The 18,031-nt window shown below is 42.6% G+C and overlaps 1 protein-coding gene across 2 annotated transcripts in view; it reads right to left on the minus strand.

Moving 5' to 3' along the window:
• Positions 1–17,712, minus strand: part of LOC106564814 (egl nine homolog 1) — a 41,487-nt gene extending 23,775 nt beyond the window's left edge. Inside the window, exon 1 of one of the 2 annotated variants that reach the window (XM_045691302.2) lies at positions 16,645–17,712. In XM_045691302.2, coding sequence (XP_045547258.1) covers positions 16,645–17,436 — 792 coding nt within the window. In that variant the 5' untranslated portion in view covers positions 17,437–17,712. The remainder of the gene's footprint in view (positions 1–16,644) is intronic. The other variant, XM_014131242.3, reaches the window with a different exon arrangement.
• Positions 17,713–18,031: the final 319 nt, after the last annotated feature.

Here is an 18,031-nt window from a genome sequence, read left to right on the forward strand (position 1 = left end):
GGCATTAGGCATTTCATTGTGCCAGAGCTCCAACCCACCATTGTGCCAGAGCTCCAACCCTCTACATAGAGGTCTGTCAACCTCTATGTAGAGGTTGACAGACCCAGTCACCAGGGTTGTGTTCATTAGGGCATGCAACAGAACTTTATTTGCAACGAAAAATGAAAATGCGTGTTTCTTATTGGCCAAGTCCACGTAGTCCATCCCGGTATTGGTCAGCTTTCCACAGTTTATGGACTAATGAACACAACCCTGGATAAACCATCTATGTGTCTCACTAGAGAGCTCAACCTGTTTTGTTTACATTCCCTAAATTGCTGTTTTAGCGTCCATTAGCATTTAGCCTGTGAGGGTCAACCCATTGCATCACTGCCCGTCCAAACAAGCCCCTAAATGAATCAATAGCGCTTCCTAGACAGGATAAAAATGGTGGGGAAACTGCCAGGACAGGTTCAAACAATCCTAAGGCAGCCAGTAACTCACCAAAGGTTTTAGGATTTTTTGAGGCCTGAGACAACCAGTATGCACAACCAGGAGGAATTATTCCATAGGCTTCCCATTACCATGTGTGGACCACTGCATTTTGTAGGTCTCCATAAGTAAGATTCTTTAGGGATCGCAGGTGGATCCCAAATGTATGCAATGGGCCATGTTAAGGGGAAAGGGGTAGTGTACAATTCTTTGCCGAGTAACTTGAGCATTTCCTCATTGTCTAGTAGGTGCTAACATGCTATTGTGCTAATGGTCAGAGAAATCAGTATGGCCCTGCTGCCCGTATCAGTGTCTGCAGAAAGTGCTGCTTTGGCGCCTCTCAAACATCCTGTTGTAGTGCACGGCCACAAGGAGATGACACGGCTGAGCAAACTGACAGATGAAACTGGACCAGCTGCATTGGACTGTTGCCAATTTCCTTGAATTTGTACAAAAGTCTATCAATTGCAGTTGACATGTCCTTTGAATTGTCAAACAGGAAAGTATACAGGAAAATCTCCTAAGCAATTTTAACACCCACAGTGCTCAAATAAACACTTTCAACATGTACATATAATTACCCGGAAAAGCGTTAAATTAACTTTGTAAAGTGTTGATAAATGAACACATTTTAAAATGTCAAAGTCCATCAATCAAGAAAACTTTAGCGTGTTAGGCTCCCAACACTTTGGGTGATAAATGTATTTTTCAAAATAGTGACAAGCGACAAAAAACATTGATGTACAATTTTTTTTCTGCCAAATAAGTCAAAGCCTTGCAATCACAGAAAGGGGAGATTTTCTTGTTCTTTAGACCTTGACGGAGTGCGTTTTGTGCAAAGTCCCAGGACCGCTGGAAAACAATCAATTAGGAAACAATAATGATAGTTTCTTTTCAATTTGTTAGCGGATATGGCAGGGGAGTCTGAATACCCGGCGCACAATATCATGGTCAGTCTGTTTATTTTCCTACTGTTCAGGCCTAACACCCGGAAAATTTAAAAATGAAACCTTCAAGCCTGGACACTTCTCTGCTTCTCACAAACTAACGACTGAGGCAAACGTCAAATTATTATAGAAAATAAACAAGCCGCTATTTAAGCTTGCAGGGCGGATTACTTCCTATCAAATTTCACTTGAAAGCCCTATCTGTACTCTAGGGAGATGATTGTTTTCCTTTAACCCCATACCATAGTGTTGTTTCCAGTGTAGTATTACTGTAATTTCATATTACTTTGAGATCTTGACACCAGATACCAATTTTAGTAACCACAAAAGCCAGGCTTTTCTTGTAGTGAAATGTTGTTTTTGCATTCCCTGTAGTGAAATGTTGTTTTTGCATTCCCCACAGAACCAATCATTATAGACAGAAGATACATCAAGACACAGAGCATGTTCGGGTTCCAAAAGCAACATTCTCCGAGTAGTTTAGAAGTTGTTTGTTTGGTTAGACACCGAGAAGTAAAGTTCATAGAATCTGGGGATTGCGTTACAAGCAAGCAGAGCTGCACTGTTTTCCATGGCAGACAAAGTTGAGCTTCATGCATATGTCTGTCTGTGTATAGAGACTGATAAGGGAAGCAATCCAATCTACAGTCCAAACAGTCACTGGATCTATCAGGGGTCGTCCTTCTTCACAGCTGTGTCGGAACAAACTCAGTCACCTTGCTAGCCAACAGTGTTGAGAGAACTATAGCAGCTCGAAGGGTTCAGAGACACACCCCCAAACAAAATGGCAGTTACATCAGTGTCTTTTTTCTCTATTGGTCTAACTTAAAGAGGCTATATGTAACATCTGCCGGGAGGTGCTCTTGAGCCAAAGGGGTACCCTAAATGGACTGAAATAGCCCAATGTCCAGAAATGACCTAATTGGACTTGGACATTTTTCACAACCATGAGCAAAAGCATACATTGTTTCCCTAATATTTTTTTCATGGATTTGTGTGAAAACAGGAAATGCATGTATTAACGTATAATATGCATATGAAACATGCAACCAACATCCAAGCCACAATTTGACTTAAACAATGAGAACTAAACTTCCAAAGTGTGTCTTTAAGGCAATTGTCCTCTAAACACAACCTTTTTGAGTAAGGGCCCAAAGCTGGCGGTAAAGGGGTGTTCCTCGCATGCAGGAAATGTGAAGGTCGTCCTGGCGATGGATGACTCAAATACGTCCTATCAGTAGCATAGGGTGCAGCCTGCCAGGAAGTCCCTGTTTAAAGAAATGGTCTCAAGTTTTTATATCAGAGAGTTCAGAACAATAGAGAGAGAAGATACATAGCAGTTTGGCTGAGCCTCTACCTTTTAAACCCCTATTGAGCAGATTCCAAACTGGAGATAAGTGCACATAACAGCTCATTTTTGGGTACATCTTCAAACCTCAAAACATTGAGTTTGTATGTGTTAAGAGGGGGTGGGCCCCATGTGTTGAGCTTGAGTGGTGGGCCTGTGGACTTTGCAATGAACCCCTGGCAAGAACCTATAGGGGCCACAACAGATGCATACCTTAGTGAACTAGTCCTCTCGACGGGGGCAGACTGTGGAATGAAGTAATGATAAACCATGAGAGTTTGGCAGTAGACTGCCATTTAACAGCTGGTGAGAGAGGCACAAGGGGCCAAGGTCCACTACACATCCAAAGTCAAGGGGACATGAGCAGGGCAGCAATTACGCTTGCATTGCTCTCCATACAGCTCAATCAAAGGTATTCGAATTGCTTTGCATTGAATTATTTTGCATCACCGGTCAACCGGTTAACAGTACACACCAACACTGTACATAGAATGGTTAAGACTTCAAAGTTTGTCAAGCGATAAGGCTTAATGAGTGCATACTAGCAGCGTGGTTCAGCTGGTGTGTGTGGATTGACTGGATGAATAACACAGTACAATATCGTAACCCTAGTACAGTTCTGTCTGGTGGAGGGGTGAAGACTGATCTCACGACTAGATGTGTACCAACGGTTGCGTGCCATGTCATTGACTGTGCAGTTGGGCATCAGATGGCTATACAGTGGATTGCGAAAGTATTCACCCCCTTGGCATTTTTGCTATTTTGTTGCCTTACAACCTGGAATTAAAATGGATTTTTTGGGGGGGATTTGTATCATCTGATTTACACGACATGCCTACCATTTTGAAGATGCAAAATATGTTTTATTTAGGCTGATCGAGACCCCCAGACGTTCCATGAACATCCTCCAGACTCATGAAGTGAACTGTGGACCTCGATCAGACAGTATATCCTCAGGCACCCCGTAGTGCCGGAAGACGTGTGTAAACAGAGCCTCCGCAGTTTGTAGGGCCGTAGGGAGACCGGACAGAGGGAGGAGACGACAGGACTTAGAGAAACGATCCACAACGACCAGGATCGATCCACAACGACCAGGAAGATCCGTTAGAAAATCCACCGACAGGTGTGACCAAGGCGCTTGTGGAACGGGTAAGAGATGTAGCTTACCTCTGGGCAGGTCTCTACGAGCCTTACACTGGGCGCACACCGAGCAGGAGGAAACATAAACCCTCACGTCCCGAGCCAAGGTGGGCAACCAGTACTTCCCAGTCAGACAGCGCACCGTCCGACCTATCCCCGGATGACCAGAGGAGGGTGATGTGTAGGCCCAATAGATAAACTGGTCACGGACAGCAGACGGAACGTACTGACGCACTGATGGGACACTGGAGTGGAGTGGACTCTGTACGCAACGCCTGCTCAATGTCCGCGTCCAGCTCCCACACGACCGGCGCTACCAGGCATGAGGCCGGGAGAATGGGCGTTTGATCCATGGGCCGCTCCTCTGTGTAAACACAAAACAGGTAAAGAACATGGCCAACCTTGCCTGACGAGGATTCAGTCGCCTAGCTGCCTGGATGTACTCCAGGTTGCGGTGGTCAGTCCAGATGAGGAAAGGGTGTTTAGCCCCCTCAAGCCAATGTCTCCACGCCTTCAAAGCCTTAACCACAGCCAACAGCTCACGGTCCCCCACATCATAGTTCCGCTCCGCCGGGCTGAGCTTCTTCGAGAAGAAAGCACAGGGGCGGAGCTTCGGTGGCGTGCCCGAGCACTGAGAGAGCACGGCTCTGATCCCAGCCTCGGACGCGTCCACCTCCACTATGAATGCCAAAGAGGGATCTGGATGGACCGGCACGGAAGCCGAGGTAAACATAGCTCTTAGGTGCCCAAAAGCCCTGTCCGCCTCAACCGACCACTGCAGACGTACAGGACCCCCCCTTCAGCAGTGAGGTAATGGGAGCAGCCACCTGGCCAAAACCCCGGATAAATCTCCGGTAGTAATTGGCAAACCCTAAAAATCTCTGCACCTCCTTTACCGTGGTGGGAGTCGGTCAATTACGCACGGCTGCAATGCGGTCGCTCTCCATCTCCACCCCTGATGTGGAAATGCGATACCCTAGGAAGGAGACGTACAGGTTATGCTCTAACAGTCGTCCAAGTACCTTGCGCACCAAGGACACATGCTCGGCGCGTGTAGCGGAGTATATCAGAATGTCATCGATATACACCACTACACCCTGAAAATCTCATCTACGAAGGATTGGAAGACAGGATTGGAGCATTCATCAACCCGTACGGCATGACGAGGTACTCATAATGCCCTGAGGTGGTACTAAACGCCGTCTTCCACTCATCTCCCTCCCGGATACGCACCAGGTTGTACACACTCCTGAGATCCAGTTTAGTGAAGAAGCGCGCCCCGTGCATTGACTCAATCACCGTGGCGATAAGAGGTAGCGGGGTAACTGTATCTCACCGTGATTTGATTGAGACCTCTATAGTCAATGCACGGGCGCAGACCTCCATCCTTCTTCACAAAAAAGAAACTCGAGGAGGCGGGGATTCGGAGACATATGTCTCCATAGCCACAGTCTCCGCTTGCGACAGGGGATACACGTGACTCCTGGGAAGTGCAGCGTCTACCAGGAGATTTATCGCACAATCCCCCCACGTCGATGGGGTGGTAATTGAGTTGCCTTCTTTTTACAGAAGGCGAGAGCCAAATCGGCATATTCTGGGGGAATGCGCACGGTGGAGACCTGGTCTGGACTTTCCACCATGGTAGCACCAACGGAAACCCCTACACACCTCCCCGAGCACTCTCGCGGCCACCCCGTGAGAGCCCTCTGTTGTCAGGAAATGGTGGGGTTATGACGAGCCAGCCAGGGAAGGCCTAGTACCACGGGAAACGCAGGAGAGTCAATGAGAAAGAGACTGATTCTCTCCTCGTGACCCCCCTGCGTCTCCATGGCCAGGGAGATGGTTGCTTCCCTGATTAGCCCGGACCCTAATGGTCGACTAGCCAGAGCATGAACTGGGAAAGGTCTAACCACAGGAATAATGGGGATCCCTAAACTAAGAGCTAACGCTCTGTCGATAAAATTCCCAGCTGCGCCTGAATCGACGAGCGCCAAATGCGGGGAAAACTCAGGGAAACAAACGGATACAAACGGGTGGACAACAGAGGACTCTGGATGAGAGTGTTGCAGACTCACCTGGGGTGACGCCAGAGTGCGCTGCCTCGACTCCCAGAGGGACCAACCCGGCACCGACCGGCAGTGTGCCCTCTGCGGCCACAGATGGTGCACGTGAAAGCCCCTCCTCCAGCTTCCCTACGCGCAGCCCCTCCCAACTCCATGGGCACCGGAGCGGGAGTGCTGGGAGATAGAACCGACAGAACACCCTCAGAACCTCCACGGGTGACCAGCAGGTTATCCAACCGGATGGACAGATCCACCAGTTGGTCAAAGGTGATGGTGGCATCCCTGCAGGCCATCTCCCGTCGGACGTCCTCATGCAGGCTGCATCAATAATGGTCGATGAGGGCCCTGTCGTTCCATCCAGACTTCCTGTCTCTCCCAGCGGTCCATGGTCTGGACAATGCGATCCATCATGGCACCGAGATGATGTAGCATTACCGCGTGTTCCTGGACGCGCTCCTCGACTCCTCTGACCGGGCTACCTGGTCATAGGAGACTGAAACAGGTTTTCCTCAAGAATGTCCTTGTATTTAGTGCCATCCATCATTCCGACCAGTTTCCCAGTCCCTGCTGATGAAAAACATCCCCACATCATGATGCTGCCACCACCATGCTTCACTGTGGGGATGATGTTCTCGGGGTGATGTGAGGTGTTGGGTTTGCACCAGACATAACGTTTTCCTTGATGGCCAAAAAGCTCAATTTTAGTCTCATCTGACCAGAGTACCTTCTTCCATATGTTTGGGGAGTCTCCCACATGTCTTTTGGCAAACATCAAATGTATTTGCTTATTTCTTCCTTTGAGCAATGGCTTTTTTCTGTCTACTCTTCCGTAAAGCCCAACTCTGTGGAGTGTACAGCTTAAAGTGGTCCTATGGACAGATACTCCAATCTCCGCTGTGGAGTTTTACAGCTCCTTCAGGGTTATCTTTGGTCTCTTTGCTGCCTCTCTGATTAATGCCCTCTGCCTGGTCCGTGAGTTTTGGTGGGCGGCCCTCTCTTAGTAGGTTTGTTGTGGTGCCATATTTAAAAAAATAAAATAATAATAATAATGGATTTAATGGATGTTCAAAGTTTCTGATATTTTTTTAGAATCCAACCCTGATCTGTACTTCTTCACAACTTTGTCCCTGACCTGTTTGGATACCTCCTTGGTCTTCATAGTGCTGCTTGCTTGGTGGTGCCCCTTGCTTATTGGTGTTGCAGACTCTGGGGCCTTTCAGAACAGGTGTGTGTATCTCTCAGATTATGTGACACTTAAATAAAGTCCACGTGTTCAATCTTAACCTGTTAGGGCTAGGGGGCAGTATTGACACGGCCGGATAAAAAACGTACCCGATTTAATATGGTTACTACTCCTGCCCAGTAACTAGAATATGCATATAATTATTGGCTTTGGATAGAAAACACCCTAAAGTTTCTAAAACTGTTTGAATGGTGTCTGTGAGTATAACAGAACTCAAATGGCAGGCCAAAACCTGAGAAGATTCCATGCAGGAAGTGGCCTGTCTGACAAGTTGTTTCATCTTGGCTCTTTTTATTGAAGACTGAGGATCTTTGCTCTAACGTGACACTTCCTACGGCTCCCATAGGCTCTCAGAGCCCAGGAAAAAGCTGAACGATATCGAGGCAGCCTCTGGCTGAAACACATTATCGCGTTTGGCAAGTGGCCGATCAGAGTACTATGGGCTTAGGCGCGTGCCCGAGTCGACCGAATGCTTTATTTTCTTTCGTCTGTTTACCTAAACACAGATTCCCGGTCGGAATATTATCGCTTTTTTATGAGAAAAATGGCATAAAAATTGATTTTAAACAGCGGTTGACATGCTTCGAAGTACGGTAATGGAATATTTAGAATTTTTTTGTCACGAATTGCGCCATGCTCGTCACCCTTATTTAGCCTTTCGGATAGTGTCTTGAACGCACGAACAAAACGCCGCTGTTTGGATATAACTATGGATTATTTTGAACCAAACCAACATTTGTTATTGAAGTAGAAGTCCTGGGAGTGCATTCTGACGAAGACAGCAAAGGTAATAACATTTTTCTTATAGTAAATCTGACTTTGATGAGTGCTAAACTTGCTGGGTGTCTAAATAGCTAGCCCTGTGATGCCGGGCTATCTACTGAGAATATTGCAAAATGTGCTTTCACCGAAAAGCTATTTTAAAATCGGACATATCGAGTGCATAGAGGAGTTCTGTATCTATAATTCTTAAAATAATTGTTATGCTTTTTGTGAATGTTTATCGTGAGTAATTTAGTAAATTCACCGGCAGTGTTCGGTGGGAATGCTAGTCACATGCTAATGTTAAAAGCTGTTTTTTGATATAAATATGAACTTGATTGAACAAAACATGCATGTATTGTATAACATAATGTCCTAGGGTTGTCATCTGATGAAGATCATCAAAGGTTAGTGCTGCATTTAGCTGTGGTTTGGGTTTATGTGACATTATATGCTAGCTTGAAAAATGGGTGTCTGATTATTTCTGGCTGGGTACTCTGCTGACATAATCTAATGTTTTGCTTTCGTTGTAAAGCCTTTTTGAAATCGGACAGTGTGGTTAGATTAACGAGAGACTTGTCTTTAAAACGGTGTAAAATAGTAATATGTTTCAAAAATTGAAGTTTTTGCATTTTTTAGGTTTTTGAATAACGTACCACGGGATTACACTGGCTGTTACGTAGGTGGGACGATTTGGTGCCACGTACCCTAGAGAGGTTAACTAGTTATGTGACTTCTGGAGGTAATTGGTTCGCTTATGTTAAATACCAATAAAGCAATAAAGTCGGGCAGGAACTCAGTCATAAAGTACGGGACGTATCAGAACCGACGATCAGTCCAACACCGTCAGTGGTCGACCATCGCCCACAGGTGTCTGCCGCATCCTCGCTCTTAGTTGGACATGAGCGATTGGCCGTCATTCCCAGATACATGTATAACCTTGTTCAGGGCGGACAAAGGGTAAAAAAAATTGTCAGTGGCCAGCCATCGCTGAATCCTTTCTATCTGTTTTAGGCTTAACACTTTTGACTGCCCATGAATTACATTTTTATTACTCTGCCATTTTTGAAGTCATGCCCATCCCCCCTCCGTTCTTGACCTTTCCTAAATAAGTCTATATAACACACTGTCGGTGTTAGAATCTTATTATCACAAACAGAACTGGAGTGAATGGTTATTCCCCATTGGCCCTCCTTTTCCCGACAGTTGAAAGTGCAGTGCCCAGCTGATAATCACCCCAATAATTGCCTCGGAGCTAAACCTGAACTATACCAGGAACTAATTCAACACATATAAAAACAGATTAAATAAATTAAGTAACGTATGATGGGGGTGAATGGGTTGATGAGCAAGGGAAAGTGAACAATGCATAATTATGTAATCGCCAATTGTGAATGAAGAACAGGATGGGCCATTCTATTGTACTGATCTGTTCTAATTATAATCTACAAAATGTTATGTACCCTATATCAGGGTTGGCAAGTGGAGAAATGTCACCATGGACAATTTCTTTACTCCACTGTCATTGGAAGGCACCGTGAACAAAGTGAGGTGGGAGATCCCTCTGTGCAAAATAAGGCACTTGCACAGCAATTGTACTCCACAATATGGCTGAAGAATGACAAGACAACGAGGACACAACAAAGAGAGAACCGAAGACTATTACGCATTACAACCAAACAAAGGTACGGTGCATTCGGAAAGTATTCAGACCCCTTGACCTTTTCCACATTTTGTTACGTTACAGACATTCTAAAATTGATGAAATTGTTTGTTCCCTCATCAATCTACACACAATACCCCATAATGACAAAGCAAAAACATGTTTTTATAAACTTTAATACAGTACCAGTCAAACGTTTGGACACACCTACTCGTTCATGGGGTTTTCTTAATGTTTACTATTTTCTACTTATTTCAGCTTATTTGAGCTGTTCTTGCCATAATATGGACTTGGTCTTTTACCAAATAGGGCTGTCTTCTGTATACCACCCCTACCTTGTTACAACACAACTGATTGGCTAAAAAGCATTAAGGAAAGAAATTCTACAAATTAACTTTTAACATGGCACACCTATTAATTGAAATGCATTCAAACTGACTACCTCACAAAGCTGGTTGTTAAAACGCCAAGAGTGTGCAATGCTGTCATCAAGGCGAAGGGTGGCTACTTTGAAGAATCTCAAATATAAAATATATTTTTTGGGGGGTTACTACATGATTCCATATGTGTTATTTCATAGTTTTGATGTCTTCGCTGTTATTCTACAATGTAGAAAATAGTCAAAATAAAAACTTTGTTGAAGCACCTTTGGCAGCAATTACAGCATCGAGTCTTCTTGGGTATGACGTTACAAGCTTGGCACACTTGTATTTGGGGAGTTTCTCACGTTCTCTTCTCCAGCTCTGTCAGGTTGGATGGGGAGCGTCACTGGACAGCTATTATTAGGTCTCTCCAGAGATGTTCGATCGGGTTCAAGTCCGGGCCTCTCAAGGACATTCAGAAACTTGAACCAAAGCCACTCCTGAATTGTCTTGGCTGTGTGCTTAGGGCTGTTGCCCTGTTGGAATGTGAATCTTCGCACCATTCTGATGTTCTGAGCGCTCTGGAGCAGGTTTTCAACAAGGATCTCTCTGTATTTTGCTCAGTTCATCTTTCCCACGATCCTGACGAATCTCCCAGTCCCTGCCGCTGAAAAACATCCCCACAGCATGATGCTGCCACCATGCTTCACCGTAGGAATGGTGCCAGGTTTCCTCCAGACGTGACACTTGGCATTTGGGCCAAATAGTTGGTATTCATTGGGGGGGGGGGGGGGTAGATTGTAGCTTCCATCAATTGTACGTGTCTGCATCATTTCCAATCCCCCATATATTTTTTTTAGCAAATATATACATACATATCTTTAATTTTTTTATATATTTCCTTTATTACCCTACCACCCCTCCCACAATTGGAGCAAACTAGTGAACAACAACACTTACGCCTGTTTTTCCATCTTATACTGTACATACTATATACATTTTATGGACAGTCTATTTTACAATAGTTCTATTTTGTTTGTTTTTACTCCTGTCCTTCCTCTACCCGCAACCTCTTCCATCTATTTCTGATGCCCATTCTATTTGCCATATCTCTCAAACTCCGCTCTTTTAAAAAAAGTTCTCAACCTATATTCGTTTTACAGGCACAGTATGTTTTACATTAGTTATCTTTGTTGTTATTAGTCCCAACCTTCAGCTCCATTCAAAACCTCCCATCTATCTCTTAACACCATCCATATTGGATTTCTATTTACCATATTTTTCAACTGTGCTGTGATGTTTCACAAAAGTTCTGAACCTTTTCTATTCTCATTGTTTCTACAGATTGAAAATCATTTTTTTGCTAAAAGTATTATTATATTATTGATTGACTGACTATGACTTTTCAGATCACACAGTAGTGCTATCTGCAGGGTTAGCTCCAGGTAAATATTGCAAATCTTCAGCCATTCCTGGATCTATGACCAAAAACAAGCTACATATGGACAGTACCAAAACAAATGATCTAATGATTCTGCCTCTTCACAGCAAAATCTGCAGAGCTGGGAAAGTTGTATCCCCCATATAAATAACATTCTATTGATTGCAAGAATTTTGTATAATAATTTAAATTGAAAAAAATATACGTTTTGAATCCGGCCTCATTTTGCGTATCAGTTCAGAAACCATTTGCCATGGAATCGGTACGTCAAAAAATCTCTTCCCAACTATTTTGCAATCCATATGGCACGGCTACCAATTTTTTGGTCCTTAAATTAAACTGGTATACTTTTTGATTTATCACTATTTTTTTAACCAATTATGGTCTTTAACGCAGGGCCGACAGACAAGTTACTTACGCTTTCCCCTTCCACTTTCCTCTTCCATTTTTGCAGTAATGCTGCAATTAGTTGGTTGTAATTTTGGGTAGAGCAGAAATATACATTTTTGTTAGCTGCATGTATGAATAAAAAACATGAGCTTGCGAACACCCAGAAAAAAAGTATGTATGACATAACTCTACCATTTGTATTTATGATATAATTTATGAAGATTGCCTTTTAAAAATGTTTTGTTTTTAAATATATATTTTTTTAATCAATTAGCATATTTGAGTTTATTTGAGTTTATTTGAGTATTATTTGTTCTGAGTATTATTTGTTCTGTCTTTTCTGGTGGATTAAATTGAAATTGCAACCAACTTTATGGTGTTTTAAAAATAGCGATATTTGGGAGATTATTTCCTTTTCAAATATCTGAAAGTGAGAGATTGTAATCAGAATAAAGGGAAAAAGGCCTTTCTTGAACAGAGACATTGTTACTAATTTGGATTTAAGTATAACTTTTATATGACTGAAGCCTTCAGTGAGAGATCTAATGCTTTAATATTTATTCATTTCTGTCCTCCGAATTCATATTCATTATATAAATAGGCCCGTTTTAATTATTTTCTGGCTTGCCGTTCCAAATAAAATGGAATCTTTTTTTTCTCTCCATATAATAAAAAAAACTGTTCATTAGGTGTAGGCAAGACCATAAACAAATAGGTAAACTGGGACATGACTAAATCAGGGTGATTTTTCCACAAATAAAAGGCATTTGCCTTTCCATGGTAGCAAGATCTTATCTATTTTTGTTAACTTTCTATAAAACTTTATTGGAGTGATGGAGGCCATTGTGTTCTTGGGGACCTTCAATGCTGCAGACATGTTTTGGTACCCCGTCCCCAGATCTGTGCCTCGACACAATGCTGTCTCTGAGCTCTACAGACAATTCCTTCGACCTCATTTCTTGGTTTTTGCTTATATAGACAGGTAGACAGGTGTGTGCCTTTCCAAATCATGTCCAATCAATTGTATTTACCACAGATGGACTCCAATCAAGTTGTAGAATCGATCTCAAGGACGATCAACGGAAACAGGATGCACCTGAGCTGAATTTTGGGTCTCGTAGCAAAGGGTCTGAATAGTTATGTAAATAAGGTATCTTTTTATATTTTTAATACATTTACAAAAATGTCTAGAATTAAATGTATATATTTTAGAATAAGGCTGTAACAAAACGTGGAAAAAGCCAAGGGGTCTGAATACTTTCCGAATGCACTGTATGTCAGTGTGTCAAGCAAGTGAAAGTACACACAATGTAAGCACGAGCTGACAATAATTAACTGTTTTTGACTGCTGTCATAGACACATTCATTATAATGCCATTATTGCTTTTGTTATGATTTTTTACTATTTATCAAGGCCACTTGGTGCTTATAATGATGTTTCATCATCTGACCACACGTCTTGCTGACCGTGTGTCTTGGTGGTTGGGGTATTTATTTTATTTTGTCATTATAAAAAGCTGTTACCGTGTTCGAACACACATCCTTTCTGTTTCACCGTTGTAACAATGGCAATCCACAAATAAAATGGATTTAACACTTGAATTTGGGTGTTTTCTGTTTTTACATACAGCATACAGTTTATTTGGGTGTTTTCTGTTATAAACTAATGAAAATGTGTTATTTGAAATAAAATAATCGTATTCTAATGTTACCCAAGGCTTTCATAAACACAACTAAATAATATGTTTTGCGATAGCATATATGAAATATATAAATTACACTGTTAGAATGTTGCAGTCAGAATGACTCCTCATTAGCTTGAAGGGGGGTCCCTCGAGGCCCAGCGGTTCTACTGTTTAAGAGTGAGGTTGTTAGGGTGTGTGGCACAGTAGCTGTGCTGTAGTCCACCAAGCACACATGGCCAATAACTGCATGGGATCAAATCTTGCACCCGCCACCACTTTCCTCATAAATAAACTGAAAAACCTCTGTTAGGACGACAGAGCTCCATTATCCCTACAAAAAAAGGGAGGTGGTGGTGGAGGGAAAGAGAATCTGGACTCCTCAGTAATAGGGAATACCCCGTTCTCTCAGTTTTTTTTACATATACATTTTAGTCATTCAGCAGACGCTCTTATCCAGAGCGACTTACAGTATTGAATACATTTAATTTCATGCATTTTTTTGTAACTTTTTTTTGTCCTGTAACTAAAATATCCTAGCATATGGAAAGTAGCATATCGTAGTAATAGTTACATTTATTAATTTAACAATTCAATAAGCACCAAGTCATTTTATTGTGATTCTGTTTTGTTTCAAGTAGTGGTGTAAAGTACTTAAGTAAAATTACTTTAGAGTACTACTTAAGTATTTTTTTGGGGGGGGGGGGTCTGTACTATTTACACTAGAAAATATATATATTTCACATCTACATTTCAGCAGACGCTCTTATCCAGAGCGACTTACAGTAGTGAATGCATACATTTCATACATTTTTTTTTTTTCTTCTCCGTACTGGTCCCCAATGGGAATCGAACCCACAACCCTGGCGTTGCAAACACCATGGTTTACCAACTGAGCCACACGAGACACGAGATATTAACGCAACGTGTGAAGTGTTGGTCCCATGTTTCATGAGCTGAAATAAAAAATTCCAGAGATGTTCCACACAGTGTATTTCTCTCCAATTTTGTGCACAAATTTGTTTACATCCCTGTCAGTGAGCATATCTCCTTTGCCAAGATAATCCATCCACCTGACAGGTGTGGCATATCAAGAAGCTGATTAAACAAGCATGATCATTACATAGGTGCACCTTGTGCTGGGGACAATTGGCATGCTGACTGCAGGAATGTCCACCAGAGCTGTTGTCAGAGAATTGAATGTTTATTTCTCTACCATAAACTGGCTCCAATGTCGCTTTAAAGAATTTGGCAGTACGTCCAACCGGCCTCACAGCTGCAGACCACGGTTCTAGTCATATCAGGGCTACTTTCCGAATTCGCTACAATACTTTAATATTCTCATTTATACAGTGTATGCGAAATGTATTCAGACCCCTTGACTTTTTTCACATTTTGTTACGTTACAGCCTTATTCTAAAATGTATGAAATTCATGTTTTTCTTCATCAATACCCCATAATGACCAAGCGAAAACAGGTTTTTAGAAATGTTTCCTAATTTATTAAAAATAAAAAACAGATACTTTATTTACATAAGTATTCAGACCCTTTGCTATGAGACTCGAAATTGAGCTATGGTGCATCCTGTTTCCATTGATCATCCTTGAGATGTTTCTACAACTTGATTGGAGTCCACCTGTGGTAAATTCAATTGATTGGACATGATTTGCAAAGGCACACACCTGTCTATATAAGGTCCCACAGTTGACCAGTTCATGTCAGAGCAAAAATGTCTGCAGCATTGAAGGTCCCCAAGAACACAGTGGCCTCCATCATTCTTAAATGGAAGAAGTTTGGAACCATCAAGAGTCTTCCTAGAGCTGGCCGCCCAGCCAAACTGAGCAATCGGGTTAGTAGGGCCTTGGTCAGGGAGGTGACCAAGATCCTGATGGTCATTCTGAAAGAACTCAGGAGTTCCTCTGTGGAGATGGGAGAACCTTCCGGAAAGACAATCATCTCTGCAGCACTCCACCAATCAGGCCTTTAAGGAATTTGCCAAAAGGCAGGATCAAGGGAAAGATGAACAGAGCAAAGTACAGAGAGATCCTTGATGAAAACCTGTTCCAGAGCGCTCAGGACCTCAGACTGGGGTGAAGGTTCACCTTCCAACAGGACAATGACCCTAAGCACACAGGTTCACAAGTCTCTGAATGTCCTTGAGTGGCACAGCCAGAGCCTGGACTTGAATCCAATCGAATATTTATGGAGAGACCTGAAAGTAGCTGTGTAGCGATGCTCCCCATCCAACCTGACATGAGCTTGAGAGTATCTGCAGAGAGGAATGAGAGAAACTCCCCAAATACAGGTGTGCCAAGCTTGTAGTGTCCTACCCAAGAAGACTTGAGGCTGTAATCGCTGCCAAAGGTGCTTCAACAAAGTACTGAGTAAAGGGTCTGAATACTGGGCTCCCGAGTGGCGCAGCGTTCTAAGGCACTGCATCTCAGGGCTAGAGGCGTCACTACAGACACCCTGGTTGGAATCCAGGCTGGATCACAACCGTGATACAGCCGTGATTGGGAGTCCCATAGTGCGGTGCACAATTGGCCCTGCGTCGTCCGGGTTTGACCAGTGTAGGCCGTAATTGTAAATAAGAATTTGTTCTTAACTGACTTAGCTAAGGTTAAATAAAAAATGTATGTAAACTGTGATATTTCAGTTTTTTTTTTATACATTTGCTAAATTTTATAAAAACATTTTTGCTTTGTCATTATAGGGTACTGTGTGTAGATTGAGGAGAGAAAAACAATTTAATACATTTTAGAATCTAGAATTTAGAGTAACATAACAAAATGTGGGGGAAAATCAAGGGGTCTGAATATTTTCCAAATGCACTGTTGTATAGGCCTACTCTTATTAATTATTATATTAAAAATAGGCATATGTTATTATACGATTATATGTATTATATATTCTTATAATAGTATAATTAATGATACCATATTTATACCATCATTATTACACATTTTTAAATATTTGATTCCTGTTTTCAATATTATGATTATTATGTTGCTGCAAAAATAAATGTTTAAGACTCATATCTTTTTAATAGGCCTAAATGGAGAAGATAAACAACTATTTCAATAAGTTAACATCTAATAATAATGTGCAACTCACTTTCAGTGTTTACTTACTTTCGTCCTTCCATTTATTCTGTAGTTTCCCAGTTTACCATTACAGTGTCGGACCAGGTCGTCCATGCGACTCATGAGAAAGGCTATCTTCTCACAACCAGGCTCTCTTCCTTCAGTCCAAGTTATTTTGTCTCCTCGTATATCTTTAGTGGAGTCGCTTCTTTGACTAACCAACTGTCCGTCAGTAAATTTACCAGTCTTGTGGAGGGCTCTCACATCTTCCAAAATACTCAGTCCAGTCTCTTCTCCAAGGAAATTGTCAACAACACAGATGCCATGCTTATTCATACATGGAACGATATAGTTCATAGCCAGTTTCTGCGGGGGGGACATCGTTTGTCCGTTGGTCTTATAGCTGAGCTTAATTCCTTCCCCAGTCTGCTTGCTGTCAGACACACTACCCGAGCGAGTTGCCGAAGTGATCAAATCTTTCATTCTTTCGCCATCTGCAGGCGGATTTGAACGTCCAGTGTTTGTGGTGCTCTGAGAAGCTGTGTCATTCTGTTGCTCGGTGCTTTTCTTTTTTAACTGCTTGCCTTGCCCTCCTTTCGCAGTCCGTGCGGGCTGTTGTGTTGATTCGGGCTGCGTCTGACACTGAGCTTTTCCGGCCTCTTTACAAAACTGCTTGTGCTTCTTCCAGTCCGATTTCTGGTGTTCTTTACTACAGTAGAACGAGTTCCGACATCGTCCACATTTAAGCAGGTTTTCCATCTTTCCACAAAGCTCACAATACTGCTGGTCCCTGTCCAAATCGGTCACGACGGCGCTTTCCTTTACGCTCTCCGTCTCCATGCTTAAGGTAGAGCGAGCACCCCTTTAAACCTAGCTCTTTTCACGCGCTGCTACCGTGTAAGTTTTGGAAGACTCCTAAAACAATACAAACGAAATTGGAGAGCGGCGGCATCCCAGCTAAATTATTTAATCACGTGGTGAATTGCCCTCCTTTTGGGTTTCGTAATAGATAAAATATTGTTTGAGCACGACATAACCAATTGTCTGACTCTCGTTTGCAGTGTGTCGTTCTGGTCGAGTCGCATGGCGCCGACGCACCGTACCCCACCCCCTCCCCCCTCAACTTCACTCCACACGTAGTCCAAAGTAACCCAACCCCTGACGTCAGCATAACGAGGCCAGAGCCAACCGCTGAGGGCCAAGGCCCATTCAAAGGTAGAAACAAAGCGTGCCGTTTTTTCCAATTCGCTGTTGTTTTTATTATTCAGATCATTATTAAAGCTATAACCACTCATTATTTTCTATTTAAAGTGGTTGTTTACATAAGCATGTAATGTTTACTGCCTATAAATGTGTTACAAAATTATGAATGTGTTATGAAGTCGTTAGGTACATTCCATGATTTCATGTTCCCAATCTTCTTTTCATAATTAAA

Source organism: Salmo salar, chromosome 12, assembly GCF_965601325.2.
Source record: "Salmo salar chromosome 12, fSalSal1, whole genome shotgun sequence".
NCBI lineage: Eukaryota > Metazoa > Chordata > Actinopteri > Salmoniformes > Salmonidae > Salmo > Salmo salar.